The 27,076-nt window shown below is 37.4% G+C and overlaps 2 protein-coding genes across 5 annotated transcripts in view; both read left to right on the top strand.

The window, feature by feature from the left end:
* The window catches only part of LOC131778852 (cytoskeleton-associated protein 5), a 31,729-nt gene extending 27,034 nt beyond the window's left edge, over positions 1-4,695 (top strand). The window contains exons 40-46 of the mRNA XM_059095321.2: positions 79-249; positions 869-958; positions 1,289-1,436; positions 2,240-2,311; positions 2,843-2,925; positions 3,010-3,111; positions 3,327-4,695. Of these exons, the coding sequence (XP_058951304.2) occupies positions 79-249; positions 869-958; positions 1,289-1,436; positions 2,240-2,311; positions 2,843-2,925; positions 3,010-3,111; positions 3,327-3,440 (780 nt within the window). The 3' untranslated portion in view covers positions 3,441-4,695. The remainder of the gene's footprint in view (positions 1-78; positions 250-868; positions 959-1,288; positions 1,437-2,239; positions 2,312-2,842; positions 2,926-3,009; positions 3,112-3,326) is intronic.
* Positions 4,696-6,078: 1,383 nt separating this feature from the next.
* Positions 6,079-27,076, top strand: part of LOC131778862 (myelin regulatory factor) — a 29,733-nt gene continuing 8,735 nt past the window's right edge. The window contains exons 1-25 of one of the 4 annotated variants that reach the window (XM_066171260.1): positions 6,079-6,593; positions 7,723-7,798; positions 11,769-11,857; positions 12,066-12,111; positions 12,597-12,697; positions 13,198-13,324; positions 13,738-13,850; positions 14,996-15,155; positions 16,168-16,261; positions 16,977-17,033; positions 17,126-17,179; positions 17,874-17,950; positions 18,256-18,312; positions 18,856-18,909; positions 19,388-19,478; positions 20,121-20,201; positions 20,574-20,693; positions 21,425-21,598; positions 22,211-22,267; positions 22,803-22,856; positions 23,009-23,127; positions 23,600-23,690; positions 24,091-24,185; positions 24,638-24,975; positions 26,731-27,076. The exon at positions 26,731-27,076 is cut by the window's right edge and continues 2,062 nt beyond it. In XM_066171260.1, the coding sequence (XP_066027357.1) occupies positions 6,533-6,593; positions 7,723-7,798; positions 11,769-11,857; positions 12,066-12,111; positions 12,597-12,697; positions 13,198-13,324; positions 13,738-13,850; positions 14,996-15,155; positions 16,168-16,261; positions 16,977-17,033; positions 17,126-17,179; positions 17,874-17,950; positions 18,256-18,312; positions 18,856-18,909; positions 19,388-19,478; positions 20,121-20,201; positions 20,574-20,693; positions 21,425-21,598; positions 22,211-22,267; positions 22,803-22,856; positions 23,009-23,127; positions 23,600-23,690; positions 24,091-24,185; positions 24,638-24,975; positions 26,731-26,777 (2,433 nt within the window). In that variant the 5' untranslated portion in view covers positions 6,079-6,532 and the 3' untranslated portion in view covers positions 26,778-27,076. Of the gene's footprint in view, positions 6,594-7,404; positions 7,593-7,722; positions 7,799-11,768; positions 11,858-12,065; positions 12,112-12,596; positions 12,698-13,197; positions 13,325-13,737; positions 13,851-14,995; positions 15,156-16,167; positions 16,262-16,976; positions 17,034-17,125; positions 17,180-17,873; positions 17,951-18,255; positions 18,313-18,855; positions 18,910-19,387; positions 19,479-20,120; positions 20,202-20,573; positions 20,694-21,424; positions 21,599-22,210; positions 22,268-22,802; positions 22,857-23,008; positions 23,128-23,599; positions 23,691-24,090; positions 24,186-24,637; positions 24,976-26,730 lie in introns of those variants that run through there. The other 3 variants (XM_059095332.2, XM_066171258.1, XM_066171259.1) reach the window with 3 other exon arrangements.

Below are 27,076 nucleotides of genomic sequence, written 5' to 3'. Positions count from 1 at the left end.
TGTAGGTACAATTTAACATCTTATTTCCTGTTGCAGTAGCCTTTGCATCAACCGTATTTTTTTGCTTCTGCGTTGTAGATTTTGGACTGCCTCGGTTTGATAGATGATCCAGAGAGTAGCGAGGTCGCCGCTTATCTAAAGAAGATCCTGAAGAGTAGTGGTCGCAAGGCTACGGAGAATCACGTGAACGGAAGTGACTCAACAACACCGCACAAGTCCTCGGTACCAGACCTTCTGATGGGAATCGATGTAAGTGACTACTCGCGTTTACTTGCGCTTGTTAAACGTATGAACACAGAGCTTGATTGGCCTTTTGTGATATTCATCCCTACTCTGATATGCGGGTGTGATTGACCTAGCTTCGACAGTTGTGATTACTTTTTTTCTAGTTTGGATTTACGTTATGGAAAAATCGACCCATTTCCATCCAAATGAAATCTGATATGGTAGAGCCAGAATTCTTAATATTTGTGATTATGAAGAGCTAAAAGAGTGTTCGAGTCAGCAACCCTACGCTAGTGAAAGCAATCGTTCTCCTGGGATACGAAGAGCATCTATCATAACCACACCCCCTATAAAAAAGATATTCAGTTTTTACGAAACTTGAATAACCTAGTACTACACGAATTCCTGTTGATTTCGTAATCAGCATGGAAGAAGAATCTTCATCGTTTGGATAGCTACGGGCGCTTTTACCCTTAAGAAAACGTAAATCAGTGTCAGCTCTTGAGGTTGATTGGTGGTATATGCATTTTAGACGTTAGAGTTGTTATGTCAAAGGAATTTGCTCGCACTTTTCTTGTGATCTTCCCTAGATATAGTGTATGAAAATTGTAAGAATGATGTTATTTTTTGGTGTTTACTTCAGGGCGGAAACAAAGCTCAAAACAAAGAAAAAATTAATGACAAATTAGCGGAGATATTCGCCAAAATAGGCTCGAAAGAGAACACAAGAGAGGTGAGTAGGTCAAGGAGTAGATAATTTGTATATTGTCTTGTTAGGATCTTCTCAAAGAATCATTCTTTGGTTTTCATTTTCGAGAAGCAAAGCAAAAGTGTCAAAATAGTAGGGTGGCTTCCTGGTCATAACAGCCTAAAACTCTGATAATTCGCTCTGTTACAGTTGAACATAATATTAGGCTGGACGTTTTCTGTTGGATTTTATTCAGTGACACCAAGTACGTCAAGAAATCACTTTTTGCAAAGTTTTAAAAATCGTAGGGAGCTGCATAGAGCTGCCCGAATCTTTCTGCGTATGGAATTAAATCTTTTTTTCCCGTCTTTTTAGGGCTTGGCTGAACTCTATGACTTCAAACAAAAATACCCTGAGGCAGACATTGATCCATTTTTGAAGCGAACCTCCGAGTTCTTCCAGAGTTACATTGAAAGAGGACTAAAGAATATCGAGATGGAGAGAAAAGGAAGGAAAGTGTCAGGTACAGTACCGTAAAATTTTTATCGAGTACTTGTTATCTGTGGATCTGAACAATGCAAACCAACGGATCATACATTTATTGAGCGGAGAACCCCAATTTTTAATAGTTTCGAAAGAACCAAGGCTTGTCCTAGAGAAGGGCTTTCACGGAAGTCCAAGGAAAATTCATTTTTTATCTTTCCCTTGTTTTCCTGCGGTGCCTTCTCTCACAGACTTAAGCATTTTCCAATTGGACGTCAGGATTGCATTGGATCAGCTTCCCCGCGCTCTGTGATCGATCCAGGAAAATTCATTTTTCATCTTTCCCTTGTTTTCCTGCGGTGCCTTCTCTCACAGACATAAGCATTTTCCAATTGGACGTCGGGATTGCATTGGATCAGCTTCCCCGTGCTCTGTGATTGATCCAGGAAACGTGGCTCCCCTCTCGACCAACCAGTCAGACACTTTAACTTCGCTCTTTAACTTCGTTCTGATCGTAAACTTGATATTCTTTTGGTTTTGGACCAACGTCAATCAATTTGGTAGTGACCTTTACAGAATTCCTTTTCACAGTAATTTAACAAGAATATGTAACAAGTATTCCACAAGAGCGTGTTGGATATTAGTTGGCTATAACCAATCTGGTATCAAAAAAGCGCAAATGGAATAATTGTTTCATTAAATTTTATTAACTCCTGGACGTTTGGATATTTCGAGCCTTTTTTCAGCAACAGCTAGTGCAATGCATTTCCATATAAAGCGACTCGGAATATGAGCTGATAATCGGAGTTGAGTGCACCATTCATTCACACTTATTTTTTGCAGGGACAGCTCCCTCGTCTGGAATATCGACGACAGCGCTCAGCTCATCAAAGTCAACAGAGGAAGAAAGTACCGGTAAAAAAAAAGATATGCGGATTTACTTCTATATTTTCGTTTAACCCTTGAGCTAGCGATCTGATTGTCAATTCTACCCTTTAACTGCTACACATTTCCTTGTAAATTAGTTACGATACTTTGGTGTTAAATCAAGATAACAACTTCTTCCTGATAAGTTTGAGTATTCTCGTTAACTGTTTGCTGGATAGTGTATGGATATTTTAGGGAGACGATAAAGGAATGCTCTCGTCTTAAGATAGACATTTTAAATGTTTTGAGCCTCTACGTCGAATGAATAAATAAATAAACAAACAAATAGATGAATGAAGTAAATTAAATTTTGTTGTGGTGTTCCTCGTTTTTTTTGCACTTTCATAGAACGGTCCATTTGAATCTATGTGCATCTTAGGTTTTATCCTCTTATCCAAGTTGATTTAGCAACAAAGTCATTCGAAATTTCACATCTGTACATAGTTTTTTTTACATGAGACGAGAATACACTTTTGAATTTTTGTTATTCTTTTGAATGTTTCTGTTTTTCATCCGAAGACGATGCCGATGCCTACAGAGACAGACTGAAGGTTCTAAGAATGAGAGCTGGCCTGGATAATCAGTCGAACACTGCATCAAAGGTTTGTAGACGCATCTCTTTATACTCTCACGGCTTTCGGCACAGTTCGTTGACATTACTTCTTACACTGCGTTTCACTATTTAGAAAGCGGAATCAGGAGACCAGCGTGTACCAGAGTACGAAGAACCGTCCACTGACGAACGATCACTGAGTGCAGCTGATAAGAAACCATCCTACATAAACATTGTAAGTCATATGGTGCGATTGAATTTTTATCTTAATAAATTCAATGAAGCCTACGCCAGACCCTCGATACGTAAATGAAAGAAACTCGCGCTCACGTTCCACTTGCACTCGCACACGCACTCGCTCACGCACTCGCACACGCACTCGCACACGCACTCGCTCATTAATTCAATACTTTATTTCTTTTATGTATATTTATTTATTATTTTTTGCAGCCCTCAGTTATTTCACAGTCTACGGATACCACTGATTCGATAACAGCAGATCCAGATAGCATATTGGACATCAAGAAAAGACTCGAGCGCATCAAGAATAACTCAAGGAACTGATATGTGTAATTGTGTTGTTCATCGTAACCAACAAAACAAATACTGAAAATAATTCCAACATGCGTAAATGGAGCAGCAGTGCCAACTTGTCTGTGTAGAATTAAGTAGCAACCAAGACACCTCGGAATGGCAAAAACCTGCAATTGGGTTAAACGTTTGTTCTCTCAGCGGTATGCTCTGAAGAACAATGGACTTCGGCAGTACAGACAATTGGTTTTCCCGAATTTTTCGGGGTGGTAGTAAGGTCAAAGGTATGGCATGTTGGTAGAGTTGAACGAGCTGTGAACGGCTTCTCATTGGTTAACAATGAGAAGCATTGAATGACAATGTAGTACTGCAGTACATGCAATTGGTTTTCCATTTTCTCTCTGAAAGTCCCTCAACGCCTTCTCATCGGTTAAAATTCACGTTTTAAAGTTCCTCAGTTCTGGGCCTGACATCCCATCACAAGCCGTGAACTCGTATGTAAGATGATGTCATGGTACTTTGGTCAAAGCACTTTTGGTTGTCGTCTTTGTTATGGTGGCGCTTAACAACACCGTTGAAAAAAATGAGTGTCTTAAGTTGAACTAAATGTGTACAGAGTAAATCTTGCGTCGAGTTGTGTTCCTTCGTTTTTGTTGTTTTTTTTTTAGTTCAGCGGTGCTCCTGTTGCCGCAAATGAAGAAATGCAAATTCTTCGTTTAATTCTTCTCGAATGTGCAGAAAGCAAAGGTTTATATTTGTACAGTACTGAAAATGGTAATCATTGCATTATTTTCGTACCACGTAAATTATTCTTTGCTTTCTAAGGGAGTATAAATTGCATCTTGTGATCTCGTAAAATAAATCTCTGAGGAAAATTACCAGAAAAGGTATTATGAAACAGGTGTGTTCCATTACTAGCCGTTGTTCGGGAAATGAGTCTGCGTTTACCCTACCGAAGTCCTTCTCGGGAGAATTGCCGACTGTAATCGGGAAAACGGCGGAAATCGAGCCATGCGTTGAACAGGAAATAATTGAGATCACAATGGTGTTCATAAACGAAGTCGCTTTACTAAATATTTCAGAAATCATCACTCTTTCTGATCCACAGTCACGGGTGCACTTTGTGGTTGATAGAGATGTCAATCCTCGCATGTTGTATCTAACAAGGGGCAATTCTCACTGGATAGAAGTGTGGTAGTTTTTTTGTGATGAGAAAGTAACATATCTTGTACAGTTGAATAGAGTGCTTGTACATACAGATTAAAAAAGCTAAAAGAGCGTTACTATTTTCGTCTCTTGTTGTCATATTCAACTTATAATGTATGAGTGCCGATTTTAATAAGACGCCGCTTTGCGCCTGTTATTTACACGGTTAATTATCTTGGCGTAAAACCCTTCAATTTGCTCCAAGAATTCGTGTTGACGTGAGAAACCACAGGTAGCCCAAGCTCGCAAAATATGCAAATTAAACCAGATGAACTAACACCGTGGTAAACAGCCTTCACTCAGCCCAGAAAATTCAGATGGAACCAAGGAACAACTTCTTAAGCGAGGTAAGTTTGTTTTTATTCTAGACTAGTAAAGATTTTTTTGGTTGTGAATGCGACCGTTTATTCCCATACAAATCCTCATATTTCGGCCATAGTGGCACGTAAACATATTAGCTAATTACATTTTCACAAGGGTTCATTTGGCGAGCTTGGGCAAATTGTGATGAAACGTTTCAAGTCGAATGATGATTGGGTACTAAAGTATTATGGTTTCTATTTCAGACCCTTATTCACTCGTGGCTCGTCAGACGATCTAAGCGGTCCTGGAGACCCAAAATATATTGACAGCTAATCTCTCTAGGAAAAAATTACGTTTCAAATTCAATATTTACAATACCATCTGTTGACCCTTTACAGGCCAACATCATTATGCATAATCTTCATACCATTCTCTTTGCCTTTCTTAAAGTGCTGACAAGGAGAATTTTTTTTTTTTTTAACATTAAGAGCCTCTTTAGTTGGTGATCTTTGTCCTCAACCTTAATGTGTGATTCAGTGGCTACATTGCGAGGAGAAATTTGATGCGAGTCATTAAATAGGGTCAAAAGATTGATAACTTCATTACTAGTCTCCTTGCGACCGTTTTCTGGGATGTCAAGAGTTTTTCGTGGGAGGGTTTCGTGATATCCCCGAAGAGCGCTGACTTAATTATTAGCTTCACCCTTCCGATTCCTGCTTTCATTCTGCTCTCTTTGGGGATATACTGCGGTGTAAGAGCCTCAGAAGTTTTCTATTTTTCTGTTGCCATCATAATCATTGGTTCTAATGCTTGGACTGTTTTGCTTTACTTTCATTGCGTCACTCGTGAACGAAATAGGTCTTGTAAAGAGAGTAAGCCCAATTTGATCTTTTTCCATTTTCTCCCTTAGTGTTTTCAAGTATATTTTAAGTTGACGGCAATTGAGTATGTTATAGCGAAACAAGTCGCAATATTATGACGTTGGTAGCTCCTTTAAAGTCCTCGTTATTCTTAATAAGGAACTTTTAGCTCTTGATACGGTGCGTGGGTTCGGCCTAGAACAAAGCTCGACCTTCTTATGATAGGGCACTGTACACGTGATAGTCAAGTGGTCTGCCAAAACAGAAATACGGCAGGAAAACATTTAAAGAACTTTCGCGAAATTGACCAATGTTTATCCAACTCTATCTCAAAGGAAGTCTCGATACCCACTAAACACTAGAAAAACACTTCCTGTATACCAGTGGTTATTAAAAAGTAATGCATAAAATGCATATACTGTAAGAGGGGAAATGTAAATCGATTGTTAGTTTTCTTCTCTAACAAAATGTTAGTCTCGCTGACCCCCTCAGCAAATCACTGACTTTTTATATTGTTGGCTAATCAACGCACCCTCTCCTCTGCCTCTTCGGTCACATACACAAAATGGAATCAAAGATATTTGTTGTGCGTTGCTTATCTGCATTTATCGAAGGACAGATATGAGCCCTTTGGGACGATAGGAGACAAATTCTTATGGGACGCGTCTCGCAAAGTTTCCATTTCATAAGATTTTCTATGGTTTTCCAACCACGTTTTTACAAGCGTAGTTACTTCAGAGTCTTGATTTCGTTAGCATGAATGGAAGCGGTGGTCGCACAGAAGATATAAGAGGCGTCTTCTCGCGATATCTCGAAGGTAATATTCACCATTCCCTTTGCCATTAATCGCTGTCCTTTGTTTAATCCGTTATCTCTCCTAAACACAAGTATAGATTTGTCAAGACCTTCAGTCAATGCTGCCCCCATAAATTATTTATGCGTTACAATTTCGGATCAGTTAGTAGTTTGCAGCTAATCCTTTCTTTCGTGTTCAGATAGTTGCCATTATTTCAATTTTTTTTGTTGTTTTTCAATTCATGTTTGAGTTGGATGACCTCATCAGGGTTTGACTTAAGATTATCATATAAATAGGGTCATAGTTGTGAGCATAAAATCAAAGATAGGGCAACTAAAGAGAGATCTTTTTACATAACAACTGTTCAAGAAATCTTCGAAACAACATTGAACACATTTTCACCAGGTACAGTGAAAGAATTTTGTTTTTATTGCTGCTATGAATTTTTTCTCCTTTTTTTCGTTTCACCTTCCTTTTTAGATCAGCAGTTTTACTGAGGGTATAAAGTGTGAAAAATTGGTCTGAAATTTGAGTCTGGGTGTATGCGCGCGAAAAACTACATCTGTGGCACGCAATGGGCGGTTGATCGAAGCACCACGTGTTCAACCCGCCAGCGTCGTTGCAGCCTTTAACCAAAACCTGGGAAGTTTTCTGGAAGAATATTTTGCGATTGATTTGAACGAATGATAGCCTATATCTGTTTACGATATTGCGCAACCAGAATAGAGGTGCAATACACTTGTTGGAGATGTAATTTGAGAAAAGATCAGGGATGACAGTGCACAACACTACCGAGTCACGTGCCATCGGCGGTCCTTAGGTAGTATTACAAGTGAGTCCCAGGACACACAAACTTCGAAGCGGCCTTTGAGTTTTCGCTCACGTTGTTAATTCTGTTGACTTATCGGTTTGAAAATGACTCATCAAGCGTGAAGCGGAGGCTGGTTGCCCTTGATTTGACGGCTTAGTCTCAGCGAGCTATGAATCACACAGACGATCCAAGCTTGCAATCAACATTAGGTCCGTTGGACGAAAATTTTATCGAAGCGTTGTTGTAGTTGATACTGTCACTTAATGGACCGCAAGGTGTATTATTTCAACCTGGGAAAGTATTTTATTGAACGTAGTTCTGCTTTTTTTACGATTGCAGAGTTGGATCCCGATGGATTTCTCTTCTCAAACTTGTATGAATGTTTGTCCTTTGACGAGAAAGTCATGGCGGACGGGTAAGGTGTTAATATTTTGCGACATCGTGATTTACAGTTTTACGCAAGTACCTGATACTCGGTGTGTTTAGCTCAAAGGGAACTTAATATCCCGCTTAAAATCTCTGTCGGGTTGAGACATGCCTAACCCTTTGACATTTAAGTTTTTGTTGAAAGCTGCTTAAGCTGTTTTGGCAAAGTTAGTATGTGTAACTCAGACATGTAGCAATACCAAATCTGAATTGAAGCCCGCTCTCTGCCTTCAGAAACCGCCAGAGATAGATTTTATACGCGTCTGATCAGAAATAAGTTTTCAATTTCACGTCATAGGTATTTTTTTCTACGGAAGAGTTGTGAAATTAGTGGATCTAGGAGGAAATTATTATGGAATCTTAAGGTTAATTAGGTGTAATACGTTTGGCCTAACTCAGCATTAATTGAAGTTTTAAGATGACCTTCTGATCTGCTCTCTCTCAAATTTATATAGATACAAAGAACCGTTAGCAGACATTGTAGATCTAGAAAAAAGTATTTTGATTTCAACCTTCGTAATGAAAAGTGAAGGAATTGTTTGGTATGCAGTCTATTGTGGACTTAACTGCAGTGTTTGAACTTGGTGCAGAAGTGGTTTATTATTGTGTTCCAACCAGCTTATATGCCCAGGCAAATTTATTTTCAGTATGTTGTTCCTCGCGAAGTGGAAGAACGTCCGCATACCTGTTATGTTTGTCTTTTTGATTGCGGTTTTTCTGAACCTTCTCGTTGCTTCCAATCCATGCGGCGAACTAATTACTCTTGGACTGTGCCTGGAGCGTTCGATTTTGCGCGCACATGGAGCTGTTTGTTTTCAGTCTTAACGTTATGTGAATGCAAGGCTTTTAAAAATGTAATAACCTTATAAGAAGAGGAAATATTAAGTTGTCGCTCATTGAAAAGGTTAAAAATACAAAAAATGATTAATCGAGAATAATTATTCTGGTGCTTGAACAAACACTTTAAGAAAACGCTGTTGAACACGTACTCTCTCGGTGTTACTTCAACACTGAAATCACCAACTTGTGATTCACTCTTACGAAATTTGCAATTTTCGTTTCAGACTATTATCTTTCCTTGTTATTTTTTCGATAATTCTTGGCTGTTTACGCCTTTCTGTGGCATATCGAGTTCGATAATTAAAGCAATAAGTCAATTGAGTTAATCATTAGTCTTCGATTAGTTTGGCAATTTTTTCATTGCGCGCACTTCACTTGTTTACAAAAGGGTATTGTTTTTCACGATTATGTCAACCTTTGGTTGTTTTTGGCCATTGTTTTGAGCGATTTTTGCTTCTTTTGGAAAAATCCTTTATAAAGGTAGCATTTCAAGAAGGATTACTTTTAAAAATCTGAAATATTTCTATTTTTATTCATCGTTTTGCGTGACTTCTCGTTTAAACGTGTTTGAGCATTCGCTTTTAGAGTTCAAATCGGCACTTTTGTTTTTAGAAGTTTACACAGAAAATACCTTAAGACAGCTGATATAACTTAGAGAGACCTTTGCAGATATGTTAGCAGGATGTATGTAACAAGATACAGCGATATAGTGGTGTTTTGTTTACTTATTCCTTGTCATTCCGTGAAGAATTGCGTTTAAGTCGCTTTGTGTCGTGGACTTTCCTCCGAATTCCTTGTGGCCCCACGTAGTTTTTGCGTTTATAATCATACCCCTAAAGCATTGAAATCTATATCAAACAAAGTCTGTTTACTTTTGTTGATTATGAGATTTATAAAGCTGCATTCTTTTATAATAATATTGATATGACATGAGAAAAGAACATTACGTGACTGAGCATAGTTGCAATCGGACAGCTTGAGCTCAAATGATTAGATTATATTGCACGATATTGCAAAGACTGTAAAAGAAAAATTGGCAGAGTGAAGCGAACTTGTAAGAGCCATCCACGTTCTTTGCAAGTGAAAGTAAAATATTTGGATTGTCTCGTATTATAAATGTTACGTCTTTGCGATGCTTTTTTACTTTGGAGGATGTTTATGTAGTTTGACTTTCACACAAGTATAGAGTTTCTCTGACAGGAATTGCGGAACTGTTAAGCCAGAGGATAATAATATCACATTTATCTAAAAAAGCTGTCTTAAAGTATGGCAGGTGTACCCTTTTTTCAAGACAAGATCAAAGGATAGTGTTGCAGATTATATTTTAGTTGATAAAATACTCACATATCTATTTCCTTCAAATGTTTACTTCTACATCAAGATATTTTTCCTAAACTTGTTTTAACCTGTTTATTTCAAGTATCCTGAAATAGGGTGTTGCTAGAGGTTTGTAGGAAGAGTTTATTCAAATGCTGGACTGGTGAAGAATTAATGTGCAACTTGCAGCTTAAACCAAAATAGGAATGTGTGTCCTCAGTGAATTTATGAGAGAGATATATGACTTTATATTTGTATATTTTATTGTTTTTGATACCTTGAAATCATGAAATTGTTCAAGATCCTTTGTGCTTATCCTGATAAACTTGATATTGTGGTAAACTGTTTGTGAAATGCATTTTCAGAGGATCAAACCCCCAGCATTTGCAACACTCATTTACCTGAAAATTTTTACCGGCTTAAGTATCTTGTTAAAGGTGGTGTTAATTGTATTGTTTCAGAACACAGAATACAGATATTAATGTATATTGTTTGGCCCTTTTGGTAACTGGTACATCCGAGTAGATAACTACCTGGTACAGCAAGGTTCAGTTGATAAATATGTTTTGACTTTGAAGCTTGAAAAACCAATATTATCTCAGGAAGGGGAGTATACTCTTGATTCTAATTTTAGTTGTGTAAAATTTCAGGTATTGGAAGTTGTACAAGTAGTATTGCTTGATACAACCATATTTATTTATTTATGCTTTCTAAAGAACATTCCAGATATAGTTCATCATTTGTGTGCATTCTACCAAAGACAAGCAGTAAGCTTTTTACTCCTTGAAGCACTTTGACAAATGAACATCAGATCTGAGAGAAAAAATTTAATAAAGACAAGTCTTGAATATGTTCTTCTTCTATGCAAAAGTGACTCTTATTTTTGAGTACAAAGAAGGTACAAGGTTTTTCTATAACACTCTCAAAAATTTTTTGTCATGGATGATGTTTTGAAGAAGCCACCCATGTATGGATGAAGTGGACCAGTGAATATCACTTGTGATGTCTGCATACCAATTAATACCTCTCAGAGAAACTTGACCTGTCCTTCCTGTGTTTGATACCTTATTATTGAGGTTTAGCCAATTAGTTATTAGCTACTTTAGAAAATCATGATAACTTGGTTATTGACTTAGCTCAGTAATCATGTTGGAAAGAAGTTAAAGAAACCCAGTGCAAAATAAGCAGCCAAAACACTACCAAAACACAACACTGTGGTTCTAATGTGCATATAAAATTCTCAAAATGCAACTCTTTGATCCAACATGGTCAGTCACGCATACAGAAAAGTTGCATGCAATTTGCTAGCAAGCTTATGAATTTAAGAATGTTCAAGCACATGCACATTGATCATGTTCATCCTGGAAGTTTGATTGCCTTTCGTAACAGTCAGATGCTCCTTTTTTTAATTCTGTGGATTTAATCCATAGCATCAGATTAACTAAATGTATGCATATCTTTGACAAAAACTGATGCTGAGAGCACTGTGGACTGTTTTTGAAAGATTAGCCCATAGGTCATAGAATGTTATATGTGAAAAATTTTTAGGTAAGAAAACAAATACTCTTTCCACCTAAGTTTTAGTGCTGAATTCATAATACAGGTTTAAGGTCAAACCTATGTATGCAGCTAAAGCCAAATTTTGCTGTTGGGAATGGGTGTAAATCATTCCAGGTCATACCCTATGGGTGAAAGCTCTAAGAAACCATTTCCATAAGTTAATGATTTGTTCATTTTTTTGATTCACTTTCTGTCAGGGTTTTGTTCTAAATAATGTTAATGTTTTAAATTTGTATTTGTAGGTACATGGAGGGAACAGGGCAGTTAAATTTTGGATTTTCAGCAGACTTCACTGCAAATCTGTCTTTGAATCCAGGACTGCAATGCAATGGTATATTTTCATGTCAATTTTCTATTTGAAGTTATCTGATTCTTAGTCCACTTTCAATTTCAGAGAAGTCAAAGAAAACAGAAGAGACTAGGATGATAAACACATGTAGATTTTTCCAGGTTTCTTATTAAAAATTGTTATGCTTCAGCCTATCACAGCACCTGTAAAAGTAATTTGTAGAGTAAGTCATTTTATTTTTTTCTTATAGGAATCTTGGGCCTTCCTCTGGAAGGGCAAGGCACATCAGTTGGACAGTAAGTACTTGTTCAAATACAATTATACAAAAAATATATTTGTAGTTAAAAAAAATAATAGATCATTAAGCTGTTTTCTCTTTTTTCTAAGGCACATCCTTTTTTCCAGCATACTAATGATGGTAACATTACATTTGCATAGTATTCTTTAAACATTTGGGAGGTTTGCTCATAGAGTTCTTTTTGCTATAAATTTTTGTTCATGAAAGGACATAAATGGTCAGTTATTTTGTGAGCATTTAACTAAAGGTCTTAACTTTTGAACTGATAACCATTAAGTTAACAGTTTTGATAACCAGTGAAAGCTAAAAAAACTTGGTTCTTGGATTTCTGAAATGAATTGGTCACTGTTATTCCAGAAAAATTCAGTGCTAGCCCTATCCATTGTTTTGAATTAGTTCATCAAATAATGAAATCTGGCTTAGATCATTGGAAGTTTTCTGGTGAATTTTGCTCTAATTTGTAACATTTTATACCAAAAACAGTCCAATTGACATTCCCAATTTTGGAGGACAGCACCGAAGCAAGAACTTTCCCATAACCCCACCAGATTCGGATGGACCAGACTCCCCAGATGCAAACCAAGGTAAACTTTTAACCCTTTAACCTCTATGAGTGACCAAGACAGAATTTCTCCTTACAATAACAATACAACATCAAGCAGGCACATGACAAGACTACAGAAAAATAACAATAAAGGGATTATGAGTTGATCCAATACCAAATTTTCGGAACAAAGATGGTAAGAATTGTATGGCAGACAATAAGGAGATTTACTAATGAGATTTTGGGGTGAAGGGGTTCAATCAGATTGGGCAGAGTAAGGGAATTCCTTTTTAGAATCACTTTCTCTTTTAATGTGCATGTTAGTGCAAGATTTGTTTTCAGATATTTAGAGTTTCGGCGTATCCTGCTGTACATTATTTTTGGCGACTGATGAAGAATTCTGCTTATATTGTTAAAAAAAATCTGTCTCTGTAATGAACAACAATCTTGACAGATTTTCCTTTATTTTTACGCTTGTAATGATATGTTAGTTATGAATTGTGAATGTAATGTTATCTGATAACTTTTAACACTCCATAGTTCTTTTGCCTAATACACCTGGAAATCATCACATCATGCTATCATCAATTTCTCACTCTGGAGGAAGGCACGTACAGCAAGGATGTCCCTTAAGTAGCTCAGAAGAATTCTCCTTACAGTCCATCAGGTAACAGACATACCTGTGTGCAGATGGTTGAACAAGCAGATGATTCTCAAAAGAAGCTTGTGTTGCTTCAAACCTTTTCATTACATCTCATTTGTCCCATCTATTTTATTTATCCCACAAGTCCCATTCGTTCTTTCTTTCCACCTATCCCACTCCTTCATCCTTTCCATACTTCCCTCTTAATCTATCTCATTTATTCCCTCTATCCTGCTTGTCCATCTCAGCCTATTCCATCCATTCCTTCACTCCATCCCAACTCTCCCTTTCATCTGATCCATCCATTTCATCCCACTTGTTCCTCCCATCCCATCATATCTGTCCTTATCACCTCACCTTTTCTTGCTATTTGATGCATTCTCTTAATCCACCCAATGTATCCATCCATACAAAAGGATTCCCCTCTTTTAATTCAGCAGCAATGTCCCTGAACCAAAAAGGAAGAGGAAAAGAGATTCAGAGAGTAGTGAAACATTAACAGCAAACAGAATATCATCACTCAGGCTTAATTCTTTGAAATCAGAGCCAGGTAATTATCATATAACTGAAATATTCTGTAGGCACGAATGCTCTATTGATTTTAAAATTGTTTCCACTGTGTTTGTGTATAAATATAGCTGGAGTGTTATTGGTTTCACCAAACTGCCAAGGAAACCTTAATGAGAAGGTAACCAAGGAAAGACCATCAACCCTTAAACTCCTACAAGTGATTAACATGAAACTTCTCCCTGTAATATCCATATGTTATTCAGCAGACAGGTTATGAGAACATTCAAACTTATCAGGTTGAAGCTGCTATCTTGATCTAACACGGAGTTCTCATAACTGATTTACAAGGAAATGTGTAGCAGCTAGAAGGGAGACTGAACAATCAGATCTTAGGAGTTACAGTGTTAACCTTTTGACCTCTAAGAGTGGCCAGCATCTTATTTCTCCTCACAATATCACCTCTGAATCACACATGAGGGTCATGAGAATAAAGGAAATGATCACCCACTAAAGAAGCCCTTGATTGTTAAACAAATTCCCCTTGTTAGCACCTTTTGGAAATGTATAGAGAACAGTATGGAGAATATGCATACTGATGTAAGGGTGTAAAAAGTTAATTGGCAAATTTACAGTTGTGTATTTAGTTGCCAAGCCTTTGATTTGAAGTGAGGCTGAAGGTGACTCTGTTGTGATAGAGACAAGTATCTAGTTAGCATGATAACAAATTAATTTGCATTTGAAAAGCAGCAATGTTTGTATCAAAACAAGGTCACCCTTAACCTCACTTCTGTTCAAAGGCTTGGCAACCAAGTACGCAACTGAATAATGGACTATTCTTATTGCTGAAGAAAAAAGAAAATGGACTGGTTAGGGTGCCAGAACCTGCTTCTCTGATTTTCCAAATGTTGAGTACAAGATATGGCTTTGATCCTGTTAAGTTAATGGAACTTTTGAGTAATGAGCCCCAGGGTCGTATTTGATTTCGAGTGTTTGTTTAAGTGAGGTGACAAAAATCTAGAAAAACCTGTAGAAAAACCACAAGAGAAAAAATAAACTCAACCTACTGAATGATCCCTTCTCTCCTTACCAGTAAATACTGAGAAGTGCTTTTTACAAGTGTTTATAGATAGTTTATCAATCATTTCCACAAAGGTTTGACTATCTCTTTATATTGTTCTGCTTTAGATGATTACTGTTTGGATGGGAGTGGTTCAGAGGGCCTTGACTCCCCTGATCCTTTCACCACCACTGCCACTCCTGAGCTCGAAAACTACCAATGCTTAAAGTGGTCGCCGTACAAAACCGATGAATGCTGCAGCATATTTGACGACTCTTCCCAAATGATGTGAGTCCTTTTTTGGGTGTATTAAATAAACCTTTGGATATTATAATTGTATGTGGTTTTTATTTTTGTAAGAATGTACATGAAAAAGTTATGGGATTCTGATTGGCTGACAAGAGTGCAAATTACAAATAGCACATGTATGCTTTCAAAATTTTGACTGTCTTGACTCTGTGATGTTTTTTCATGTACATTATAAGCAATGACATGATTTCTCTTGCAATTTGAAATAATAAGCTCTTGGAAAATTTTTTCAAAGACTATTAATTACACTTGCCCTATAGACTTGTTCAATTTTGTTTTCTTTGAAACTTTACCCATGCTTGACAACACCAAATTGCACTCGAAATCATGTTATTACCTATATGAAATTGAAACTTGTCATAGTATTCCATCATTTGGAGTCACTCTCCTTTGGAAATGGAGGGGAAGCTTCTTGCTTTGTATGGCAGATAAAAACCCCTTAACCCTTTAACTCCCAAGATGTTATTGTCAATTCTTCCCTATAGCTGCTGCACATTCCCTTGTAAAATATTTGTGAGAATTTGGTGTTGGATCAAGATAACAACTTATGCGTGATAAGTTTGAGTATTCTTATCACCTGATTGCTGGATGATGTATGGATATAATAGGGAGAAGTCACATGCTGATCAGTTCTGGGATTTAAAGGGTTAAAGGTACCTATTCTAGGAGTGGAACAAATTTCTGGATGTCCATTTTCATTTGAATAGTTAAAAAATTATAGTCTATAGCATTTTTTAGGTTTAAGCAACATTTTACAGCTGTAAGCAGTTCTAATCTTCAAATGAGACCCCTTGAGCTATTTGTTTTTGTGGGAAAAAACCAAGGTCTGTCCCTCTCCCCTCTTCCTAATCTGGTTTCAAATGCCTCCCTGACAAACATAGCATTCAGCTAAAACATGAAATGTTCCTGAGACTTAAAAAGATGTTTTTGAGACATGAAGTGTTTCTGTTGATGTTTTGATTATAACTGCAGTTTATTTCTCTTTATTCAGTCCTCCACCTCAGTTTAGAGTAGATGCTGACAAAGGTTTCAATTACTCTTTTGTGGATGAAGCATTTGTTTGTCAAAAGAAAAATCATCTCCAGGTATGTGATGTAATAAGTAATATGTAGTATATAATAAGTATGTGATGTAATAAGTGTCCTTTACAGAAATGTTGTGGCCCAAGGGCAAGATGGGTGAGAATACTGGACTGTGCATAGACAGTTGTGAATCTTAACCCTACTCAGGGTTTGTGTTCTTTAGGAGTGACAGTGCCTCTCTCTGGTCAGGAGTGTGAAGCAAACTGTTTGAGGAAACTGGCCAATGGACTGGCATTCAAAATAAGGGGGAGGGGGGGGAGCCATCAGAACTCCCTGTTATTTCATGCAATACAATAATAATTGATTTTTAAAAGCAAAAATCAGCAATAATAAGTTCAAATGATGTTTCAATGACTTGTTCATCATTTTCAAATTCCACATTGTCTGTCTTGTTTGTTCAAACTTTTTATTTGTGTATCTGGAGGCATGATTGATTGGATTGTAGTTAAGATCTTCCTTACTTTGAGTTTAATTTGAACATTGAGTTTTAGACAAGGTGAGATATATGTACACTACTGTAACTGGAAATGGTATCTCTGTACAATTTATTAGGTAAAAAAAGAACTGTGACAGGATTATAGAGGGTGAAAATTGATAAATACCATTATTGGTTAATTGAATACAAAATTATGAAAAAAAAAATTGAATTGACCACCGGTTGATACAATAACTTTGAATCAAAAATTGCTTTTAATTATGACATATGCTTTATTCACAGATAACAGCTTTCATGAACCTTCAATCTGCCCAAACACCCAAATATGTCCAGGGAGAGGTTTGTAGATTTCTTTGTCGATCTGTGATCTTTGTTTACCAAGACAAAGCAGGTATAGTTTAACCTTGCCCTACTTATTTTTCTCTTTTCAGCAAACAGAATTAAGACGTATTGACAAGTTTCGGCTACACATCTATGGAATTAAGGTATGCTGAGTAGAACTAAGAATCATTTGACCTGTGTGGCTCTGCACATGCTTATATTAAAAAACATTGTTACAAAATAATCCTCATATGGGGACTGTACGTGACAGAGCCAGTAGGGCTCAAAAGACATGTGGCCCTTTGTACAACTCTTTGAGATGCTGGATGGAAGAGTTTGCAACAAGAAAAGAGAAAAGGGAAAAAGCAGTGAGTCTTCAATAGATTGCTTATTGTCTGAAGTAGGTTGGGCTGGATGGCAAACCTGCCCAGTCTCCCCACTCAGTCAGTTGGTACTTAATATTTAAGCAGAGTGCTGGCTCAGTATGCAAAAACTTACTGATATGGCCATTTGAAATCACAACTAAAATTTGCTTTGCTCATAACTTGTGGCTTTGTAGCTCAATTGTGTATGGTGCCTAACTGGTATCTTAGAGACACAGGCTGAAAATCCTATCAAAGCTTGAATTTCTCCAGGCTTTGTCTGTAGGTTTAAGGGTTCCTTGAAACTACAATATTGTTGTTAACATGCTTCTGAAGGGCAAAACACAGACAACCAAAGAACTTTACCCCTGCAATTAGAAAAGGTTTATCATTACAAATTAAACAAACTTCATGCTATACAAGTGTGCTGGACTTTGTTGTTCCATGATTAAATCTACATATGACTTTAAACCCTCATTTGTTTGCATTGATTTAGATGGAATCTAAAGCCAGTCAAATTGGTGTTGAACAATCTCAAGCTGACAGAAGCAAGAGACACTACGAACCACTGCAGTAAGTGATTTTATCTGCATCACATTTTGTGGAAAAATGAACAGCTGTACACAAGGACTCAACACGAGTAAAGAGAAAGCTAAAAGATAATTGCAGTTGTTATGAAGTTACAAAATTCTATGCAACTTATTTTAACTCAAAACCAATGTCCCCTTAAGCAAAGGCAAGATTATATGAAGTGTTACTCTCCCACTGCAGTAGTTTAAAATGTATACAGTACACACATTTTATGATTTGAGAGGAAATACAACACTGCTTCGTACATAATGTACATTTTTGTAACACTTCATGCTTTTAACTTTCAGATTTGAAATTTCACCGAAAGAGCAAACAAAGATTACAGTTGGAAGACTGCATTTCAGGTATTGTGTTGTATTATTTTTATGCAATCATCATGAACTGACACTGAATCTACTAAAACTTTGGGTATTTGCAAAGAACAGCTCCCCTCCACTGACAGGCAGCCAACTGTCGGCTAACAGTCGGCTGATTGTCGGTAATATGTCTGTGTGATAGAAGTAGCATATTGCAGAGAGCTTTTACCTTCCACCACTGGTTTTAATGTTTGACTCTTAAACCAGACATCACATGTGGGTTGAGTTTTGTACATGGGTTTTATCCTCACTCTGAGAATTTTTTTTCCTGTAGTTCATGATCTTCCCTCTTTTACAGAAACTAACTTCATTTCAATTTAACTTAGAAACAAAGGGCAGGTTGCAAATTTTTGGATGTGTAACTGAAATATCCAAGTAAAGATGTGCTACTGAAATATTAAATATTTCTTTCTTTATGTTTATCAAATGAAAAGGAAATTACTTCAGAATGATTTATTTTAGCAAGGCGAGACTAAGAAATATATGAAAATTCACTTGTGGATGATATTAATCAAGCAAATTTTCTTGCAGTGAAACAACAGCAAACAATATGAGGAAGAAAGGGAAACCAAATCCTGATCAGAGGTAAGGGCAGGAATCTCTTCCACTGGTGAGCTAAGTATACCACACAATTTACTGTACTCAGCTGTGTTATAGTTAACCCTTTTACTCTAATAATTCTCCTTATTGTTTGTCACACAATTCTTTTGATGCTAGTTCAGAGAATATATTATTGGATCAAAAAGTGATCCTCTAATAGTCCATTTTACAGTTGCATGCTTTGTTGCCAAGCCTTTGCCAAGGGTGACCTTGTCATGATACAAACGTTGCTGCTTGTCAAATCATGCTTACTAGTTACTGGCCTCTATCACAATATGGTCACCTTCAGCCTCACTCCAAATCAAAGGCTTGGCAACTAAGTACACCACTGTAAAATGGCCTATTGATACATGTACTTTCTCATTTCTCATCACTTGTCTGCTTGATATTGTATTGATACCTTAAGGAGAAATTCTGTCTTGGTCACATTGGAGCTGAAGGGTTTAATAACGTTGTCTTTTAGATACTTCCTGCTTGTTGTTGCTGTGTATGCTCATGCCAAAAACAAGGAATTTTTAGTGTGTGCAAATGTGTCGGAAAGAATCATTGTTAGGGTAGGAAAGTGTCTTTCATTTATTATTTATTATAAGTATAATTGGTGCGATGATTACAGAGATGTGATCGCTCTGATTGGTCGAGAATTGCGTCATATCTCGCCCCTGCCTTAATTTACCTCACACGAGATAATTATGGCAGGGGCGCAAATTTCAAAGTGGCTACCTTACGTTTTATCAATGTTACCGAGGAACTGATAAATGTGATAGTAGAGATGTAAATTACGAAGAGCGCAAAAGATACTACCAAGTTTGGTGTAACACTTTTCAAAAGAAGGATATGAAGTTTTTGCTGATTGAATTATGGTAAACAAACCTGTTAAATTTTTAGTGAAAACTGACTGCTTGTCTCGATTTGAGTATAACAGAATGGTTTCAACAAAAAAAAAAAACGAATTTACAACAGAATTCAAAAGCACTAGAGCAATTATGCTAAAACAATGATATTATTTACTTTATCTCGGGGATTATTCAACAACATTCAGTATGCCTGCGGTGCATAATTAATTAATTGTATTATTATTACTATAATATACTACCTTCCCGCGTGCAGATTAACTGTTTGTGCTTAGAAGGCTCCTGTGGTCAACTTTCTAATTAACAAGTCCTGATTGTTTTCCTTTGTTTTTGCTGTTTCGCTAGGCTTCAAATCCTGGCCAGTTTGAGAATGACATGGAAGTTGTTTGGTCAAGAGGGCAAACCACAGACTCAGTCTACCGAATGGTATGATAATAAAAAGCATTTTTGTGCTATAAATATATATTTGCCTATTGTTTTGAGAGCACCCCCAGGCTTGCGGGAATAGGTCATTTTTGGACCGCCGTGCTCAAGGAAAATATATGGCATTTTAAGATAATCTTTACTTCTCGACCTTTCTGCAAGTGTTTCAGTTTTCCTCAATCCATAAAAACCAACGCTCAATGTTGCAATTTTCTTTGGAAACAGTAGACGAAGAACGCTTTTTTATGCATGTGCAACGTCCGAAATCCAATGCATTTCTCTGTAATCTGATGTTTTGGTGTTGCACGTAAGCTTTGCTGGAGTCGCTGTTGTAATCATTGAGTACCTGACCAAGTTTTACTTTTGTTGTTTCAGGGTCGTGTTGGTATCAACACTGACCGACCAGAGGAAGCATTATCAATTCATGGGAATCTGAAGGTCACGGGTCGCCTTGTGCATCCATCGGACATTAGAGTCAAGGAGAGCATAGAGGAGGTGAAGTGTCATATTTTAAACTCGTCTGTTTACTTTCAGTGTTATAGACCCTTTTGTGGAAGAAAAATAACTAGTCTCGCCAGGTGAGGGGCCGATCATGAGTGAATGAAAAGTCAAAAACCTACCCAAATATAGCCGTTTTTCTGGCCGAATGACGGTTTAAGAAAAATGGCAAGTCAATTCGGGCTTATTACGGCAGTTTCCGATTGAGTGTCGAAAAGCTAAAACCAAAGTAATCCCAGCGACCAGTCAGAACTCAGGTTTACATTATCATTAGCGAATGAGAACTCAAAGTGAAAACAAGCTAACTGCTTGAAGCGCGGGAAAATGCAAGTGACCGGGTCGCGATTATTTTTAGTTTTGCATCTGATTGGTTGAGAGGGTGGCGCGAGTTTTTTAGACCAATCACAGAGCATAGTTATATAAAACCACAGCAATCCCAGATCACCCTCTGCACTTTTGAAAATTTTTTTCTATGGAGAAACTCGTGGTGATATCTGGGTTTCCTATCTCCAAAATCACCAGAGGCTCTTCTGAAATCAAGGCACTCCAATTTGGTCATGGCACACCTTCAACAAGGAGAGAGCGATTTTATAGTGCTTGCATACGTGACAAAATCAGAGAAAAATAACTCTGCATGATATTGTAGCACGAGCATTGACGAACATTATAGCTTCGATAAAGTTGAATGGAAGCTAGCTCTTCACTTACAGGTCACTTTTTCTCTACAGGTGGATACTAGGGAGCAACTTAGAACTATCTCCAGAATCAACCTTTACAGATACCGCTTCAGTCGCGAGTATTTAGAGCACGCTGGTTTAAGAGCAAGTGACTCTGACGGGGAGGACACGGGGGTCCTGGCACAGGAAGTGAAGGAAGTCTTACCTGAGGCTGTGAAGGAATCAGTGAGTGGTTTATACCTTCATCATTCCCATATTGGTGTCATGTTTCCATGATGGGCCACGTAGGGACTATGTTATATCGTGCTGTTCTGACAGTTGTAATACAGTGTTAACTTGGGGGTTTTGGTCCAATCGCGTGGCGTGGTCTTTGATATGAAGACTTTTATGATATGTGAAATTGCGAAAGAATTTCATTTCAGTAACAGCAATATAGATCATTTGGCTGTCAAGTTTGATAAGTTTGAAACAATGTATACTGTGGTCTACTGTGTACAATGTCTTCTGTTAGCTACCGGTTGGTGGTAAATAGAAAATAGTAAATTTCGGTGTTGCAGTAAAACTTGAACCATTTTGCAAAACAGAAATATTTTATTTTGGAGTCACTTGTCGACAAATGTCCTCTAGATTAAATTCATTTAAAAAGAATTCGTTTCAGGAATTACTCCAGTATGAAATCACTTCCTAACTTGTGTCGTTAATGCTTGACATTTATAGAGTTTTGGAGGACAAGTGATACCTTGTGTTACATTCATATGGTGATGGCACAGTGTGACTAATTTTACATCTTTAATATTTTGCATTTCTGTCAACACTTATCTGAAATATTTTTTCCAGGAAGATGTAGTTTTACCCGACGGAAAAACGATAGAGAGATTTTTGGTTGTTAATAAAGTAAGTTTGATCAATGATTTCTTCATTTGTCAGTGCAGTGAACAGTAATGATCTTGAACCTGTAAGATACTTTACTAGCCAAGGGAGCTTTCGTCGGTTTCACACTTTAGTGTAGTACTTATCGGACATTTCCTCGTCATTTTACGAAATGACAAGCTAATGTCGTCATTTTATAGAAATTCTTGCATTCTCCATTCTTTACTGCTCTTTGTGGTTTGTTGTTACTTCTTTGATAGATGTACTTCTTTTGTGGTTTTATCACGTTACCGAACGAATGTTTTTTAGTTTCCTTTCAGCTAAAGGTTGCTTTACACTTTATAAAAAATAATGACATAAGTTCCTTTTAGTGAAGAGCAAAATTACATTTTTAATTCAGTCAGTTTAAGAACAGCGTCCGCCCGCGGAACTTTCGATTCTGTCTGGTAAATACTTAGGTAGAAAGCCGTTGGTGGTTAATTGTCTTGCTCAGAAGTACAGCATATAGTATAGTTATTCGTTGTACTTATTCTTTTGAAAATTAATTCTCTCTGCACAGGAAAGAATCTTCATGGAAAACGTTGGTGCTGTCAAAGAGTTGTGTAAACTGACGGTAAGTATGGACTTGTACCAAACGAATCTCGCAATTTACAATGAAACGAGAGTACGTATTGAGACCTTAGTTATAGATAGATTTTATGCCTGAGAAACAATAGAAGTTATTCTGGTCATGAAATAACGTCTTGTTGCTTGTGACTCTTGCAGGACAATCTAGAGGTCAGAATAGACGAGCTGGAAACAATGAATCAAAAACTACAACGAAAACGCTGTGATACTGTTAGCACGTTTAGTAGTTTGAGCTTGTCGAGGTGTAGTTCCTTCAGGTGAGTTGTACAGATCTGCCAGTGACGTTATTTAATTTTAATAATTGTTTAATAGTAGTTTAATAGTTAAAGGGTGCGCGCTCTCGTACCAGAACGTTTTTGCGAGAAAGTAGTGGGGAGGAGCGTTCGGAGGTGTAGTTTTGGCGGGAATCCGCTCTCATAGACAAGAGTTGTTTTGGCGAAAACAGAGCAGCCTTCGGAGCGAGGATATCGTGGTGTTGCGAGCACAGACCAAATTCTGGAAAGGGAAGAAAGGCCATGTTGTCTTGCCAAGGGCTTCCCACACCACGTTTTCTATCGTGTAGTCGTATTATTTGAATAATCTGTCTTCTCTTCATTACACTTGGCCTCATAGGTAAATAATAAGGGAAATGGCTGACCTACCCAGCCCATAAGGGAAGAAATTAATTGTTACAACCCTAAGCGACTTAGAACGTAGCTCTCTGATGATACAGTTACAATAATTTTGCAGAGCGTCAATTAGCAGTAAGAAGCCAACTCCAGAACGTAAAAAGAGATGCCATCATCACCACCATTGTCACCATCATCACAACTGCGCATGTGTACGTACTTCCTATTTTTAGATGAGGGAAATTTTCCGTTCATTGTCTGAAGTAATCGAGATTGCTTTGGTTTAGCTTTACTTCGCCGCATGATTGGTCCAGACAACTCGTGCCACTTTCTCAACCAATTGGAATCAAAGCTCTAATCAAGCGCGACTTGGTCGCTCGCGTTTTCCCGCGCTTCAGGCGATTTTTCTTTTTTTTTACGTTGATTCTCATCGGCCTCTTTTGATATTTTCCTTTGTTCTGATCGGAGGGGGCCGCCAATGGTGTAACAGGCGGCTGTGCCGAACGCGTAAGGCAAAATCCAAACAACTAAATAGACGGCAGTAGACCGCCGATAAACGGATGTTATTGAAACCCATACATCTTAAAACCTGGATTTTTGTTTCCCCAACAGAGACCTCACGGAGTTGTTCATGATGAGCCAGGATGGTGCTCGCCCAGGTTCATGCAGTTGACTATTGTCTCTCTTATAGTCACCGTGGTTCTCAGGTAAGATTAGATCTTCTAGCTGTTGAGGTGAAATTCGCAGTTCTCCCTTCCAGATGCCGTACATTTCCTCGGTAATCAGTAAAGAGAATTTGATGTCATATCAAGGCGACATCCTCAGTTTGAATCGCTGCGTCTTTTATACTTCCTATCCCATTTGGACTGTGATGATTTTTAAATTATGATTTAATATAATTATATTTTTACTATAATTGTTAGTTTTCAATTATGATTTCCCGTCAGTGAAGCGTTTTTGGACCACTGGGAAAAGACGCTTCATAAATGTATTATTAATATTATTATTATTATTATTATTATTGTTGTTGCTATTATTATTATTATTATTCGTTTCTTGTATTTTTTTAAGGGTAGCTTTCCTAAAAGGTTCTTAGATATGTTTTGATGAAGTGAAACTGTTAAGTGAACGATTCTACTTTTTTTTCTTTTTGACACAGCCTTGTTGGGATAGCTGTTATTTTATCTCTTAAAAATAATAATCCATCAAATCATGGAAAAGGTTCGATGGGAAAAAACACTCACGTCGGTAACGTTGGGATCAACATGAACAGCTCAGAATCACCCAGTTGGTCGCCAACTGAGATATCATCTATTCCAAAGTCTACCTCGATGATTACATCGCCTCCGCTTGTAAAAAAGACAGTTTCCTCGACACCACCATATGTAACAAGCTTAGTAACACATGAAAGGAAACACAACACAGAAAAGAAACCTTCCCACACCTTCGTTGCACATGGCACCTCTTCAGTACCGAGAAAAACTTCAGTGTCACGAGGTAACTTTCTCTAAAATGTGTTAAGCTGTTACGTGTTCATAGAGTGCTTAGAAACCATTCAGTGCTTATCGCCTGGGGGATGATCGAAGAATTTTTCCCTTTATTTGTTTTTGTTTTGTTTTGTTTTGTTTTGTTTTGTTTTGTTTTTTTTTGGGAGGGGGGGAGAGGGAGAATCACATGGTTTTCAGGGGGTATGGAAAGGGGATCAGGCATCACCATGAAGAGTACGAAGGGGGAGTATAAAATTTGACTGCCAATTAACTGCCAATGGAGGGGGGGATTAGTAGAATATGACAGAGCCTTCTGATCCCCCCCTCCCCCGGGCGAAAAATAATAGCCTCGTGTCTGATTGGTCAAGAGGAGCACGGGTTTTCTCGTGAAGTATCAGAACATGGGCAGTGAAGGTCTTTACAACGTGCGCTTTATTACATAGGGAATAAACCCAAATTGAAAAATGAATCTTTTTTCAATTGCGAATTGTTTTTCGGTGCAAAAAACAATAAAATAAAATAAAATAATAAAGAAATAACATTTGCGTCCTCCTTTATAAGGTGTAAAGACATGTTTTCATTTCGTAAAGCTTACTATAAAAACCTGGTCATGTGGCCAGCTGCCCATAAAACTTTTCCTTCTTTCGCGCACTTAATTCTGTAACCAGCGGGAACTAAATAATAATAAATAATAATAATTTTATTTATATAGCGCTAAAATCCAATAATTGTCCAAAGCGCTACCTAATTACAAAATAAGATATAAAAAATATAAAATATAAAATATCTACAATATACAATATAATTCAAATATAGCCTAAGTTATCTACTATATAAATCAAAAACATCTCAAAACAAAAGGAATCTCATAACCTATATGCTAACTTAAATAAAAAAGTTTTAAGGGATTGCTTAAAAGTTGCCACTGAAGCACATTTCCTAATCTCTAGAGGTAAATCATTCCACAATTTAGGTCCTGCAATAGAGAAAGCTCTGTCTCCATATGTTTTCAATCTGCTTCTTGGAACCACTAAATATTCTTTACATGAAGAACGCAATGACCTAGAGTATGTTTTAAAATTCAAAAGGTCAGAAATATAAGAAGGTGCAAGGCCATGAAGGGCCTTGTATACCAATAAAAGGACTTTAAAAGTTATTCTAAACTCAACTGGTAACCAATGAAGATTAATTAAAATAGGAGTTATATGAACATGCCTCGGTGTCAATGTGACAACACGAGCTGCAGCATTCTGAACTGCCTGTAGTCTAGCTAACAGATACTTAGGAAGGCCATGTAATAAGGAATTACAGTGATCAAGTTTCGAACTAATAAATGCATGGACTAAGATTTTACATGTATCTTGGCTTAAGTACTTGCGGATTTTAGCAATATTTCTCAAATGATAGAATGATGATTGACAAATGTTCTTAATGTGCTCCTCAAAACTAAATATGCTATCAAACTGAACCCCTAAATTACGAACAGAGTCACGAGGTGCAATGCACTCAGAACCAACAGTAATGTGACCGATGTCAGGCATGGGATGGAATCTGGAACTGATGACTACAAGGTCCGTTTTGTCCTGGTTTAGTTTAAGATAGTTTCTTATCATCCATTCATCAATGTCCCTCAAACAGCATTCCACTCTCAACTTCACTTGTGGGATGTCATTCAAGCTGGTAGATTTAAAGGTAATATATAATTGGGTGTCGTCAGCATATAGATGGTATGATAGTCCATGATCATTTATTATGTCCGCAATAGGTGGTGTGTATAACAAATACAACAAAGGGCCCAGAACTGATCCCTGAGGGACACCACACTTCAATGCACGTTGTGAAGAATGACTATTCCCAACTTTAACAAATAGCTTACGTGAAGACAGGTATGATTTCAGCCACTTAAGCACAGTTCCTTGAAAACCAAAACAAGTAGACAGCCTTGTCACTAGAAGAGTATGGTCCACCGTATCAAACGCCGCCGACAGATCCAAAAGTACCAGTATGACCGATTCATTACGATCTAAAGCACAAAGAATGTCATTTTGAACCCTCAGTAGAGCCGTTCAGTGGAGTGAAATGACTTGTAGGCGGATTTCAGCCACTTAAGC

The sequence above is a fragment of the Pocillopora verrucosa genome, chromosome 8 (genome assembly GCF_036669915.1).
Source record: "Pocillopora verrucosa isolate sample1 chromosome 8, ASM3666991v2, whole genome shotgun sequence".
Classification (NCBI taxonomy): Eukaryota; Metazoa; Cnidaria; class Anthozoa; order Scleractinia; family Pocilloporidae; genus Pocillopora; species Pocillopora verrucosa.
This window is presented reverse-complemented; position numbering and strand designations above follow the sequence as displayed.